Source organism: Pelophylax lessonae (genome assembly GCF_965119305.1).
Source record: "Pelophylax lessonae genome assembly, chromosome: 1".
NCBI classification, from domain to species: Eukaryota; Metazoa; Chordata; class Amphibia; order Anura; family Ranidae; genus Pelophylax; species Pelophylax lessonae.
Genome location: NC_138768.1, coordinates 881,341,898 through 881,355,675, shown reverse-complemented (window position 1 = coordinate 881,355,675; position 13,778 = coordinate 881,341,898). Strand labels below are relative to the sequence as shown.

Here is a 13,778-nt window from a genome sequence, read left to right as displayed (position 1 = left end):
GGGCCGCTGGAAATGTACTGGTCTCCCCTACCTGTTCACCTGTTCAGTAGCTCTATCAGCCTCAGGATCACATCACCACTGATTGAAGAGGGTCTGGCAGGAAGTATGAGGACCACAGTCACTGAAGGTGCCAATAAAATGGAATCCATTGCCAGCCAGTCATTGTTACACTGCTGTTTTATATTTTTAACACAATTGTATAAACTTTAAATACACATATTATCAAAAAAAAAGGAAAAGTGTGGGCAAAGAAAAGAACGACAGACCTGGGAGATAATATTCTGCTACAATCAGTGGAAGCTTTAGCGATACATGTTATAATTACACAACATTGAAATGTATTCCAAATAATGATCATATCTTCTGAGTCTCTCCACATTGTGGATCACTTATGGTCTGGGGGTTGGAGTTGGGTTGGGTTGGGAGTTGGAGGAGGCTGTATTGTCCTTCTGCTGGATGCTCACCCTGGGACCCCGACTGCTGCTCCTGAGAAGGGTGTCCAGAAGAAATGTACAGAGGATTTTGGAGGACATCAGCCGATTCCTAAAAGGAAAAATTACAGTACGCGTCACCTGGTTTATTTCTCTGTCATAGGTGTCAGTGGGATAAAACAAGCCCCATTGAAGGTGTAAGTGGAATAAAATAAGTCTCATTGTTGGTGTCAGTAGGAGTAAAATAAGACCCATCGTTGGCTTCCGTGTGATAAAATAAATCCCATCATTGGTGTCATTGAAATAAAATAAATCTCCATCATTGGTGTCATTGAAATAAAATAAATCTCCATCATTGGTGTCGGTGAGAGTAAAATAAATGCCATATTCGGTATCAGTGGGATTTACTGTAATAAGCCTCATGGTTGGCGTCATTAGGATAAAATAGGACCTGTTGTTGGTGTCATTGGGAAGAAGAATGACCATTGTTTTTTATTTGTTACATACCTGTAAGGGATACCAAATACAGGTATATACAGTAGGAATGACCAGATTAGTGGGCTACACCTCAAGGAATCAGGAACCAGACTAAGGCCCCATGCACACGGGGCGTTTTTAACGCCGCTGTAAGCAGCGTCAGGCGTTTTCTTTTTGCAGCCTAAAAACGCCCCTCCATGTTATTCTATGGCCTCATGCACACTCAGACGTTTTTGAGCTGTAAGTGGCCTAGGCGTTTTTAAGCTGCAACAAGAACCCACGACCTGCGCGTTCTGAGGACCAGCGTTAGAGCGTTAAAATTGCCTGACGCTGCTAAAAGCTGAATAACTTTGCTATAACGTTGTTTAACGTGCGTTAAGCCACGTTATACGTTTTTTTTCTTCCATTCAAAATCAATGGTTCCCTATGGAAGCCTATTGATTTGAATGGAGGTTGATCCGACTTGCGGGGCGACTTGCGCTGTGGGAATCTTGAGGGGGAACTCCACGCCAAAATGGGAAAAAAACGGCGTGGGGGTCCCCCCCAAGGTTCCAAACCAGGCCCTTCGGGTCTGGTATGGAATTCGAGGGTAGCCCCATGCCGAAAAAACGGCGTGGGGTCCCCCCTAAAATCCATACCAGACCCTTATCCGAGCATGCAGCGCGGCAGGCCAGGAAAGGGGAGGGGAAGAGTGAGCAGCCCCACCCCCCCTGGACCACACCAGGCCACATGCCCTCAACATGGGGGGGGTGTTGGTGCTTTGGGGCAGGGGGAGCTGCACCCCCCACCTCAAAGCACCTTGTCCCCATGTTGATGAGGACAAGGGCCTCATCCCCACAACCCTGGCCGGTGGTTGTGGGGGTCTGCGGGCAGGGGGCTCATCGGAATCTGGAAGCCCCTTTAACAAGGGGGCCCCCCAGATCCCGGACCCCCTCCCTATGTGAATGGGTATGGGGTACACTGTACCCCTACTCATTCACCACATAAAAGACAGTGTATGGAAATAACGACAGGAGACCTTTTGGAAAGTTTATTAAAAATCTTCATCCGACTCTTCTTGTCTTCTCCTCTCCGTGGGTCTTCTCCTCTCCGGGGTCTTCTGCTGTCCGCTCTTCTTGTCTTTTCCTCTCCGGGGTCTTCTGCTCTTTTGCTGTCCGCTCTTCTTGTGTTCTTCTCTCCGGGGTCTTCTGCTCTTTTGCTGTCCCCTCTTCTGCTGTCCTCTCTTCTTTTCTTCTCCTCTTCGGTCTTCTGCTCTTTTGCTGTCGGCTGTCGGCTCTTCTTCCTCCGGTCCTCCTCCGACGACGTCTCTGGCGATTATGCCGGTCTCCGGTCTCTGCAGCTTATTATATAGCCATTAGGGGCGTGACCCCGATGACGTCACCGGGAGGCCCCGCCCCCTCAAGTCACAGAAGACGTCATCTGTGACAGGAGGGGGCGGGGCCTCCCGATGACATCATCGGGGGCCACGCCCCTAATGGCTATATAATAAGCTGCAGAGACCGGAGACCGGCATGATCACCGGAGACGTCGTCGGAGGAGGACCGGAGGAAGAAGAGCCGACAGCCGACAGCAAAATTGCAGAAGACTGGAGAGGAGAAGAAAAGAAGAGAGGACAGCAGAAGAGGGGACAGCAAAAGAACAGAAGACCACGGAGAGAAGAACACAAGAAGAGCGGACAGCAAAAGAGCAGAAGACCCCGGAGAGGAAAAGACAAGAAGAGCGGACAGCAGAAGACCCCGGAGAGGAGAAGACCCCGGAGAGGAGAAGACAAGAAGAGCCGGATGAAGATTTTTAATAAACTTTCCAAAACGTCTCCTGTCGTTATTTCCATACACTGCCTTTTATGTGGTGAATGAGTAGGGGTACAGTGTACCCCATACCCATTCACATAGGGAGGGGGTCCGGGATCTGGGGGCCCCCTTGTTAAAGGGGGCTTCCAGATTCCGATGAGCCCCCTGCCCGCAGACCCCCACAACCACCGGCCAGGGTTGTGGGGATGAGGCCCTTGTCCTCATCAACATGGGGGCAAGGTGCTTTGAGGTGGGGGGTGCAGAGCTCCCTCTGCCCCAAAGCACCAACACCCCCCCATGTTGAGGGCATGTGGCCTGGTGTGGTCCAGGGGGGGTGGGGCCGCTCGCTCGTCCCCTCCCCTTTCCTGGCCTGCCAGGCTGCATGCTCAGATAAGGGTCTGGTATGGATTTTGGGGGGGACCCCACGCCGTTTTTTCGGCATGGGGCTACCCTCAAATTCCATACCAGACCCAAAGGGCCTGGTTTGGAACCTTGGGGAGGGACCCCCACGCCGTTTTTTTCCCATTTTGGCGTGGAGTTCCCCCTCAAGATTCCCACAGCGCAAGTTGCCCCGCAAGTCAGTTCCGACTTGCGGTGTTGCGGTGCGACCTCCATTCAAATCAATAGGCTTCCATAGGGAACCATTGATTTTGAATGGAAGAAAAAAAAAACGCTGCTAAAAGCAACGTGGCAAAACGTGCAATAACGCCAATGGAAAAAGCTACTGAAAGCTCGTTTTTACAGTTGCTTTTTCCGGCGTCAGAACTAACTTTGACGTACCCGTGTGCATGGGGCCTAAAGCTGGATATAGACTATCCAATTTTCTTTAGATTTTTTCCTTCAGATTTACCAAAACCATATAATATGAGGTCAAACCTAAACACTTTCAATGTGTATGCAGTCAGGCAGGCCCCTGCACTACATAGTTGAAGGTAAATCTAAAGGAAATCTAACAACAAAAGTTGTTAAATAAAATGTAATAATAAATGACTAATAGCTGTGTAATAAATGAATAAATGACATCCTTCTAACACCTACAAACCATATACAATGTAAAAGTGAAAAATAAACGTGATCCTGCAGCAAATCAAGAACAACAAACTCTATGTACAAAATGGAGAGAGCTCACATGAATAGGGCAGGATCAGGCCTGGGACAGGAAACAAGGGGAGCTGAGTAGGATACTCAATGGGGGGATTCAGGGTTCTAGATACTGGGTACAAGGTACAGGGTACTGGAAGCAGGTCAGAGGATACAAGGCACAGGATCAGGCAGGGACACAGCTTACAGTTAGAACACTGAAGCACTGATCTTCATTGAGGGAGGGATTAAATACCTTCCCAGTAGCCAGTATCAGGTGGAGCCTAAATACTAGGATAAGCTGGCTGCTAGGAGACACCTGCTGGTGGCCACCGAAACTGCTCCCTTTGTCTTTGAATACAACAGTGCCACCAGCAGGTGAACTAGGTCCTGACATGAATCCTAACCATACCTGAAGCAAAATTGCTTCTCTGCATCTGCAGTTGAGCAGAACTATACTGTAAAGGTAGGGCAGGAGAGAATTCCACCTTTAATCCTGGGTACTGGAACAGAGAGCATTCCATCACTTAGCACCCCTCTACTATTCTGCAAAGTGTGAGATCTCCTGGATCCAGCATTACAGCCTGTGGAACACAGACACTACTGGGCAAAATCCCAGGACCGTCCTGAAGGATCTGGTCCAAGTAACTGTGCTTCAAAAGAACATGTCATATTTGAATGAAGGACATCACTGGCAGGGACTGGGCCTTCCCATCCATCCTCATACATCAGCCATATATCAGAGGAACATCCTGTATATCCCTGCAGAGATACGTTTTAATAAATTATGCAAATCACTCTTCATTCCATGGTGATGTGATCGGAAGTTAAATCTCACCTCTTGAGTAACCGGTATCTCCTGGTAGATGTGGGACGGTCTGTTGCATACAAGTTCATTGTTTCTCAGATCATTGTCACTGATGAATCCCATCTTCTCCCCCGGCATCACCTGCAGTGATTTGTTTGACAGCAATGAAAAGCACAAAAAAGTAAACTGATCCACCAGATCTGAGCTCACAGATTGGGCTGATCATAAGGTGGCCATACATGGATCGAAATTTGGCCAGTTCAGCAGGGACCAGAAGAATTTCCATCCATGTATGGGCAGTCTGGTTGTACAGAAATCGATCCATCCACCAACTTCTGTACAGCCAGCCTGTCAGGTTCCTTCTGAATAATCAGTGCCTATAACCATCACAGCTGATCTGTGTATTCTTATGGCGGAGAAGTCTCCCTTCTGTCAGAATACAATGACTCAGCAGGAGGGATTCCCTTATCTACATCGAGTGTGTGGATGGGAGCAATGGGGTCTTTTTTTTTTTTTAATGAATAATGTTTGGCCTGCTTTAGAATACAGTGATTTTGCACGTTTTCCCACTGACAAAGAAATGCTCAGTCTATAATTTTTATAATGGTCCTTTTATTTTACCAGTGAGAGACAGAATACCAACAAAAATATCCAGAAAAACGCATTTAAAAAAGTTATAACTTAATTGGCATTTTAATGAGAGAAATAAGTATTTGATCCCCTATCAATCAGCAAGATTTCTGGCTCCCAGGTGTCTTCTATACAGGTAACAAGCTGAGATTAGGAGGACTCTCTTAAAGGGAGTGCTCCTAATCTCAGCTTGTTACCTGTATAAAAGACACCTGTCCACAGAAGCAATCAATCAATCGGATTACAATCTCTCCACCATGGCCAAGACCAAAGAGCTGTCCAAGGATGTCAGGGACAAGATTGTAGACCTACACAAGGCTGGAATGGGCTACAAGACCATCGCCAAGCAGCTTGATGAGAGGGTGACAACAGTTGGTGTGATTATTCACAAATAGAAGAAACACAAAATAACTGTCAGTCTCCCTCAGTCTGAGGCTCCATGGAAGATCTCACCTCATGGAGTTTCAATGATCATGAGAACGGTGAGGAATCAGCCCAGAACTACACGGGAGAATCTTGTCAATGATCTCAAAGCAGCTGGGACCATAGTCACCATGAAAACCATTGGTGACACACTACGCTGTGAAGGACTGAAATACTGCAGCCCCTTGCTGAAGAAAGCACATGTACAGCCCGTCTGAAGTTTGCTAATGAACATCTGAATGATTCAGAGGAGAACTGGGTTAAAGTGTTGTGGTCAGATGAGACCAAAATCAAGCTCTTTGGCATCAACTCAACTCGCCGTGTTTGGAGGAGGAATGCTGCCTATGACCCCAAGAACACCATCCCCCACCGTCTAACATGGAGGCGGAAACATTATTCTTTAGGGGTGTTTTCCTGCTAAGTGGACAGGACAACTTCTCTGCATCAAAGGGACGAAGGACGGGGCCATGTACCATCAAATCTTGGGTGAGAACCTCCTTCCCTCAGCCAGGGCATTGAAAATGAGTCATGGATGCGTATTCCAGCATGACAATGACCCAAAACACATGGCCAAGGCAACAAAGGAGTGGCTTAAGAAGAAGCACATTAAGGTTCTGGAGTGTCATAGTCTTAAGACCGTAGTCCCACAGAAAATATGTGGAGGGAGCTGAAAGTTTGAGTTACCAAACATCAGCTTCAAAACCTTTAAGACTTGGAGAGGATCTGCAAAGAGGAATGGGACAAAATTAGGGTTGAGCGGACACCTAGATGTCCGTGTTCGACGGGTTCGGCCGAACTTTAAAAAAAAGTCCGGGTCCGTGTCCCGGACTTTTACCGAACTTTTCCCGGACACCGAACCCCATTGAAGTCAATGGGGACCCGAACTTTAAGGCACTAAAATGGCTCTAAAACACCAAAGGAAAGGGCTAGAGTGCTGCAAATGGCAGCAAAACGTAATTAAGAGCATGGCAAGTGCTCTGCAAACAAATGTGGATAGGGAAATAACTTAAAACAACAAAAAAAACCAGAAAAATAAAACAATGTTCTTCTTCATCTCTGAAGGACGAGGCCCATATGGAGTAGGAGGGAGGTTGAGGTGGTGGTGGATGTGGCGGTGACATAGGCGTGCGCACAGGGTGTGCTGGGTGTGCCTGGGCACACCCTAATCACCTAGGGCACATAGCATTGCCAGTGAGGAGATGGGAAAGATCTCCCTGGGACCTGCTCTGCTCTATTTCTCCTTGCCTACAGGTACATGGCCCCGATACATTACTCTCCCTGCTGGCAAACACATGCATGTGTATTTCAACTTTGGGGTGCACACCTTAATGCAATAGGCTGCGCACACCTATGGGCGGTGTAGGTGGAAGCGGCGGTGGAGGAGGACCAGGGCCGGATTAACAGCATCATGGGCTTGGTGCTGAGGATTTTGAAGGGCCTTAGGGCCGTGCCTTGCCATGCACCCAGAGGAGGAAGGGTGCAGCCATGCATGCCTAATTCAACATGGGATGCTGTCTCTGAAGCCCATAAACACATCCATGCATCGCCAACTGTCCCTCCTTGTCCGGCCTTCACGCTGTGTGGGGAGGTTCTGAGGGTGCTGCCTGGGGAAGCGAGCATAGAAGCCAGACTTCTGTGTTTACAAGTGACAGAAGAGCGGTAACAGTGAATATGGCCAACCCGGGGCCTATATAAAAGGTAGGGGCCTGGAGCTGCAGCTCCAATAGCCCCTACATTAATCTGGCCCTGAGGAGGAGGACGAGGTAGCCAACACTGCTTCTTTTCACAAATTTTAAATGAGGGTACACCCCAAAAGAGTGAGAAAGAGCAAAAATGGAACAATGGGTGGGTAAGGTCGGTATCCATTGCTATTCTGCACAAGGTACGGAAAAGTCCCCTGGGATCCATGCCTGGTTCATTTTAATGAACGTGAGCTTGTCCACATTGTCTCTGGACAGGCGGCTGCGCTTGTCTGTTATAACGCCCCCAGCCGTGCTAAATACCCGTTCAGATAATACACTGGCTGCAGGGCACGCCAGCACCTCCAAGGCGTAAAGGGCAAGCTCAGGCCATGTGCCCAATTTGGAGACCCAGAAGTTGAAGGGGGCAGACCCGTCATTCACTACATGTAGGCGTGTGCACACATACTGCTCCACCATGTTGGTAAAATGCTGCCTCCTGCTAAGACGTTCCATCTGAGCTGCTGGTGCTGCTGTTTGTTGTGGCGTGCTGACAAAGCTTTTCCACATTTCGGCCATGCTAACCCTGCCTTCTGAGGTGCTGGCGGTGCCCTGGTTGCGTTGGCGACCTCCTCCTCCTCCTCCTCTGCCTTGTGCTTCCACTGTGGCCCCGCTGTCAGATGGGAATGCCAGCAGCATGGCGTCTACCAGCGTGCGCTTGTACTCGCGCATCTTGCGATCGCGCTCCAGTGAGTGAATTAAGGACGGTACGTTGTCCTTGTAACGGGGATCCAGCAGCGTGGCCACCCAGTAATCAGCACAAGTTAGAATGTGGGCAACTCGGCGGTCGTTGTGGAGACACTGCAGCATGTAATCGCTCATGTGTGCCAGGCTGCCCAGAGGCAACGAAAGGCTGTCCTCTGTGGGAGGTGTATGGTCCGTGTCCTCTGTATCCCCCCAGCCACGCACCAGTGATGGCCATGAGCTGGCCTGGGTGCCACCCTGCTGTGAACATGGTTCCATCTCCTCCTCCAGCTCCTCCTCCTCCTCATCCTCCTCATCCTCCAGAACTGTGCCCCTGCTGGACAATTGCGTCCCTGGCGTTTGCGTGTGCAGGAACCCACCCTCGGAGCCCCTTGCGAATGACTGCCCTGAAAGCCTTGGAAATGTTACCTCTTCATCCTCCTCCTCCTCCTCATCCTGTGCCACATCCTCTTCCATCATCGCCCGAATTGTTTTTTCAAGGAGGCATAGAAGTGGGATAGTTAAGCTGAGAACGGCGTCATTGCCACTGGCCATGTTGGTGGAGTACTCAAAACAGCGCAACAAGGCACACAGGTCTCGCATGGAGGCCCAGTTATTGGTGGTGAAGTGGTGCTGTTCCGCAGAGCGACTCACGCGTGCGTGCTGCAGCTGAAACTCCACTATGGCCTGCTGCTGCTCGCACAGTCTTTCCAGCATGTGCAAGGTGGAGTTCCACCTTGTGGGCACGTCACATATGAGGCGGTGAGCGGGAAGGCCGAAGTTACGCTGCAGCGCTGCCAGGCGAGCAGCAGCAGGGTGAGAACGCCGAAAGTGCGCACAAACGGCCCGCACTTTCTGCAGCAGCTCTGACATATCGGGGTAGTTTTTAAGGAACCTCTGCACCACCAAATTCAGCACATGCGCCAGGCAAGGGATGTGCGTCAAACCGGCTAGGCCCAGAGCTGCTATGAGATTTCGCCCGTTATCGCACACCACCAGGCCGGGCTTGAGGCTCGCTGGCAGCAACCACTCATTTGTCTGCTGTTCCATGCTCCTCCACAACTCCTGCGCGGTGTGTGGTTTGTCCCCCAAACAGGCAAGTTGTAAAACTGCCTGCTGTCGTTTACCCCTGGCCGTGCTGAAGTTGGTGGTGAAGGTGTTACGCTGTCCGGATGAGGAGGCGGTAGAGGATGAGGAAGCGGAGTAGGAGGAGTTAGGAACAGGAGGCAAACTGAAGCGCCCTGCAATCCTCGGTGGTGGAAGGACATGCGCCAAATTGCTATCCGCCTCAGGCCCATCCGCCACTGCATTTACCCAGTGTGCCGTTAGGGAGATATAACGCCCCTGACCGTGCTTACTGGTCCACGTATCCGTAGTTAGGTGGACCTTGGCACAGATGGCGTTGCGCAGTGCACACCTGATTTTTTCCCCCACTTGGTTGTGCAGGGAAGGGATGGCTTGCCTGGAAAAGTAGTGGCGGCTGGGCACGACGTACTGTGGGACAGCCACCGACATAAGGTTTTTAAAACTGTGCGTCTCCACCAGACGGAATGACAGCATTTCAAAGGCCAATAATTTTGAAATGCTGGCATTCAGGGCCAGGGATCGCGGGTGGGTAGGGGGGTACTTCCTCTTCCTCTCAAGTGTTTGGGAGATGGAAAGCTGAACGCTTCCACGGGACATTGTGGAGATGGTTGTTGGTGACCCAGGTGGTGGTGTTGCTGACAGATCGTCTGTTTGCGGGGTGGCAGGTGCCGGTATCACTACAGATGTGGCTGGAGCGGCCGAGACTGCAGCAGAAGAGGAAGCAGGATGAGCCAGAGACGTTTCTTGGTTTTGAAGGTGTGTACTCCACTGCAGCTCGTGCTTTGCACTTAGATGCCTGATCATGCAGGTTGTGCTCAGGTTGAGAAGGTTCATGCCTCGCTTCAAGCTCTGATTGCACAGGGTGCAAACCACTCGTGTCCTGTCATCAGCACATTTTCTAAAGAACTTCCACGCTAGAGAACTCCTTTGAGCTGACTTTGGTGCGCTCGTTCCCTTGCTGCGTTGGGCAGTAGCGGGCGTAGTGTCTAGGGCACGGCCGCTCCGCTTCTGCACCCTGCTCCCTCTTCTGCTGTGCTGGTGGCTCTGTGCGACCACCGCCTCTTCCTCCAAACTACTCAGTTCACCTGCATGACGTTCATTCCATGTGGGGTCGAGGACCTCATCGTCCTCCACATCATCTTCCACCCAGTCTTCACCCCTGCCCTCCTTGTCGGTCTCCACAATGCTGAACGCCGCAGCAGTTGGCACCTGCGTTTCGTCATCATCGGAGACGTGCTGCGATGATCCTTGCATGTACTCATCTTGAGAAATAAGTGGTTGGGCATCGCTGCACTCAATCTCTTCCACTTCTGGGGCAGGGCTAGGTGGATGGCCCTGGGAAACCCTGCTGACAGAGTCCTCAAAAAGAATAAGAGACTGCTGTATGGCTTGGGGCTCAGACTGCTGGCCTGATTTGCAAGGGGGTGAGGTGAAAGACGGTTGGACATTGGCTGCAGGTGCCAACTCTGACCTTTCTGCAGTAGACTGGGTGGGAGACAATGTGAAGGAACTGGAGGCACTGTCAGCAGCAAACCAATCTACTATCGCCTCAACTTGTTCTGGCCTCATCACTTCTAGGGGCGTTTGATGCCCTACCAAATACTGATGCAGGTTCTGTCGCCTACTCACACTTGAGGAAGGTGTTTCACTTGTGCGTGTAGCTGGCACAGATCGACCATGTCCTCTCCTTGCAACAGGAGCTCTACCAGCAGCACCACGACCCAGGCCACGGCCCTTATTTGACGGTCTCCTCATATTTCTGTAATTTAAGATCTTGCCCTAGAAAGGTTTTTATTGAATAGCGGAATAGAAAATATGATCCAAAAAAAGTGTATGTATATCACACGTACACAACCACACTAGGCCCCAATTACTATTGTTTGTACCCCTAAAAGGCTAGGAGTAGGGGGAGTATGGAACAGGCAGCACCCTCAAACCTTCAGAAGTATGAGATGAACCCCAACAACTTGGAAAGGTGGATCTCTCTCACACGTACCGACACAGACTATCCCGCAATTCAATTGATCCTCAAAGGTTTTTATTGAATAGCGGAATAGGAAATATGATCAAAAAAAGTGTATGTATCTCGCACGTACACAACCACACTAGGCCCCAATTACTATTGTTTGTACCCCTAAAAGGCTAGATGAGGAGTAGGGGGGGTATGGAACAGGCAGCACCCTCAAACCTTCAGAAGTATGAGATGAACCCCAACAACTTGGAAAGGTGGATCTCTCTCACACGTACCGACACAGACTATCCCGCAATTCAATTGATCCTCAAAGGTTTTTATTGAATAGCGGAATAGGAAATATGATCAAAAAAAGTGTATGTATCTCGCACGTACACAACCACACTAGGCCCCAATTACTATTGTTTGTACCCCTAAAAGGCTAGATGAGGAGTAGGGGGGGTATGGAACAGGCAGCACCCTCAAACCTTCAGAAGTATGAGATGAACCCCAACAACTTGGAAAGGTGGATCTCTCTCACACGTACCGACACAGACTATCCCGCAATTCAATTGATCCTCAAAGGTTTTTATTGAATAGCGGAATAGGAAATATGATCAAAAAAAGTGTATGTATCTCGCACGTACACAACCACACTAGGCCCCAATTACTATTGTTTGTACCCCTAAAAGGCTAGATGAGGAGTAGGGGGGGTATGGAACAGGCAGCACCCTCAAACCTTCAGAAGTATGAGATGAACCCCAACAACTTGGAAAGGTGGATCTCTCTCACACGTACCGACACAGACTATCCCGCAATTCAATTGATCCTCAAAGGTTTTTATTGAATAGCGGAATAGGAAATATGATCAAAAAAAGTGTATGTATCTCGCACGTACACAACCACACTAGGCCCCAATTACTATTGTTTGTACCCCTAAAAGGCTAGATGAGGAGTAGGGGGGGTATGGAACAGGCAGCACCCTCAAACCTTCAGAAGTATGAGATGAACCCCAACAACTTGGAAAGGTGGATCTCTCTCACACGTACCGACACAGACTATCCCGCAATTCAATTGATCCTCAAAGGTTTTTATTGAATAGCGGAATAGGAAATATGATCAAAAAAAGTGTATGTATCTCGCACGTACACAACCACACTAGGCCCCAATTACTATTGTTTGTACCCCTAAAAGGCTAGATGAGGAGTAGGGGGGGTATGGAACAGGCAGCACCCTCAAACCTTCAGAAGTATGAGATGAACCCCAACAACTTGGAAAGGTGGATCTCTCTCACACGTACCGACACAGACTATCCCGCAATTCAATTGATCCTCAAAGGTTTTTATTGAATAGCGGAATAGGAAATATGATCAAAAAAAGTGTATGTATCTCGCACGTACACAACCACACTAGGCCCCAATTACTATTGTTTGTACCCCTAAAAGGCTAGATGAGGAGTAGGGGGGGTATGGAACAGGCAGCACCCTCAAACCTTCAGAAGTATGAGATGAACCCCAACAACTTGGAAAGGTGGATCTCTCTCACACGTACCGACACAGACTATCCCGCAATTCAATTGATCCTCAAAGGTTTTTATTGAATAGCGGAATAGGAAATATGATCAAAAAAAGTGTATGTATCTCGCACGTACACAACCACACTAGGCCCCAATTACTATTGTTTGTACCCCTAAAAGGCTAGATGAGGAGTAGGGGGGGTATGGAACAGGCAGCACCCTCAAACCTTCAGAAGTATGAGATGAACCCCAACAACTTGGAAAGGTGGATCTCTCTCACACGTACCGACACAGACTATCCCGCAATTCAATTGATCCTCAAAGGTTTTTATTGAATAGCGGAATAGGAAATATGATCAAAAAAAGTGTATGTATCTCGCACGTACACAACCACACTAGGCCCCAATTACTATTGTTTGTACCCCTAAAAGGCTAGATGAGGAGTAGGGGGGGTATGGAACAGGCAGCACCCTCAAACCTTCAGAAGTATGAGATGAACCCCAACAACTTGGAAAGGTGGATCTCTCTCACACGTACCGACACAGACTATCCCCCAATTTAACTGATCCCCAAAGGTTTTTGATTAAATAGCGGAATAGAAAATATGATCCCAAAAAAGTGTATGTATATCACACGTACACAACCACACTAGGCCCCAATTACTATTGTTTGTACCCCTAAAAGGCTAGGAGTAGGGGGAGTATGGAACAGGCAGCACCCTCAAACCTTCAGAAGTATGAGATGAACCCCAACAACTTGGAAAGGTGGATCTCTCTCACACGTACCAACACAGACTATCCCCCAATTTAACTGATCCCCAAAGGTTTTTGATTAAATAGCGGAATAGAAAATATGATCCCAAAAAAGTGTATGTATATCACACGTACACAACCACACTAGGCCCCAATTACTATTGTTTGTACCCCTAAAAGGCTAGGAGTAGGGGGGGTATGGAACAGGCAGCACCCTCAAACCTTCAGAAGTATGAGATGAACCCCAACAACTTGGAAAGGTGGATCTCTCTCACACGTACCAACACAGACTATCCCCCAATTTAACTGATCCCCAAAGGTTTTTGATTAAATAGCGGAATAGAAAATATGATCCCAAAAAAGTGTATGTATATCACACGTACACAACCACACTAGGCCCCAATTACTATT

At 49.0% G+C, this 13,778-nt stretch overlaps 1 protein-coding gene across 1 annotated transcript in view; it reads right to left on the bottom strand.

Moving 5' to 3' along the window:
* Positions 1-246: 246 nt before the first annotated feature.
* The window catches only part of LOC309550627 (uncharacterized protein), a gene marked incomplete at its 5' end in the record, with an annotated part of 206,975 nt that continues 193,443 nt past the window's right edge, over positions 247-13,778 (bottom strand). The window contains one exon of the mRNA XM_082250965.1: positions 247-543. Within this exon, the coding sequence (XP_082107091.1) occupies positions 355-543 (189 nt within the window). The 3' untranslated portion in view covers positions 247-354. The remainder of the gene's footprint in view (positions 544-13,778) is intronic.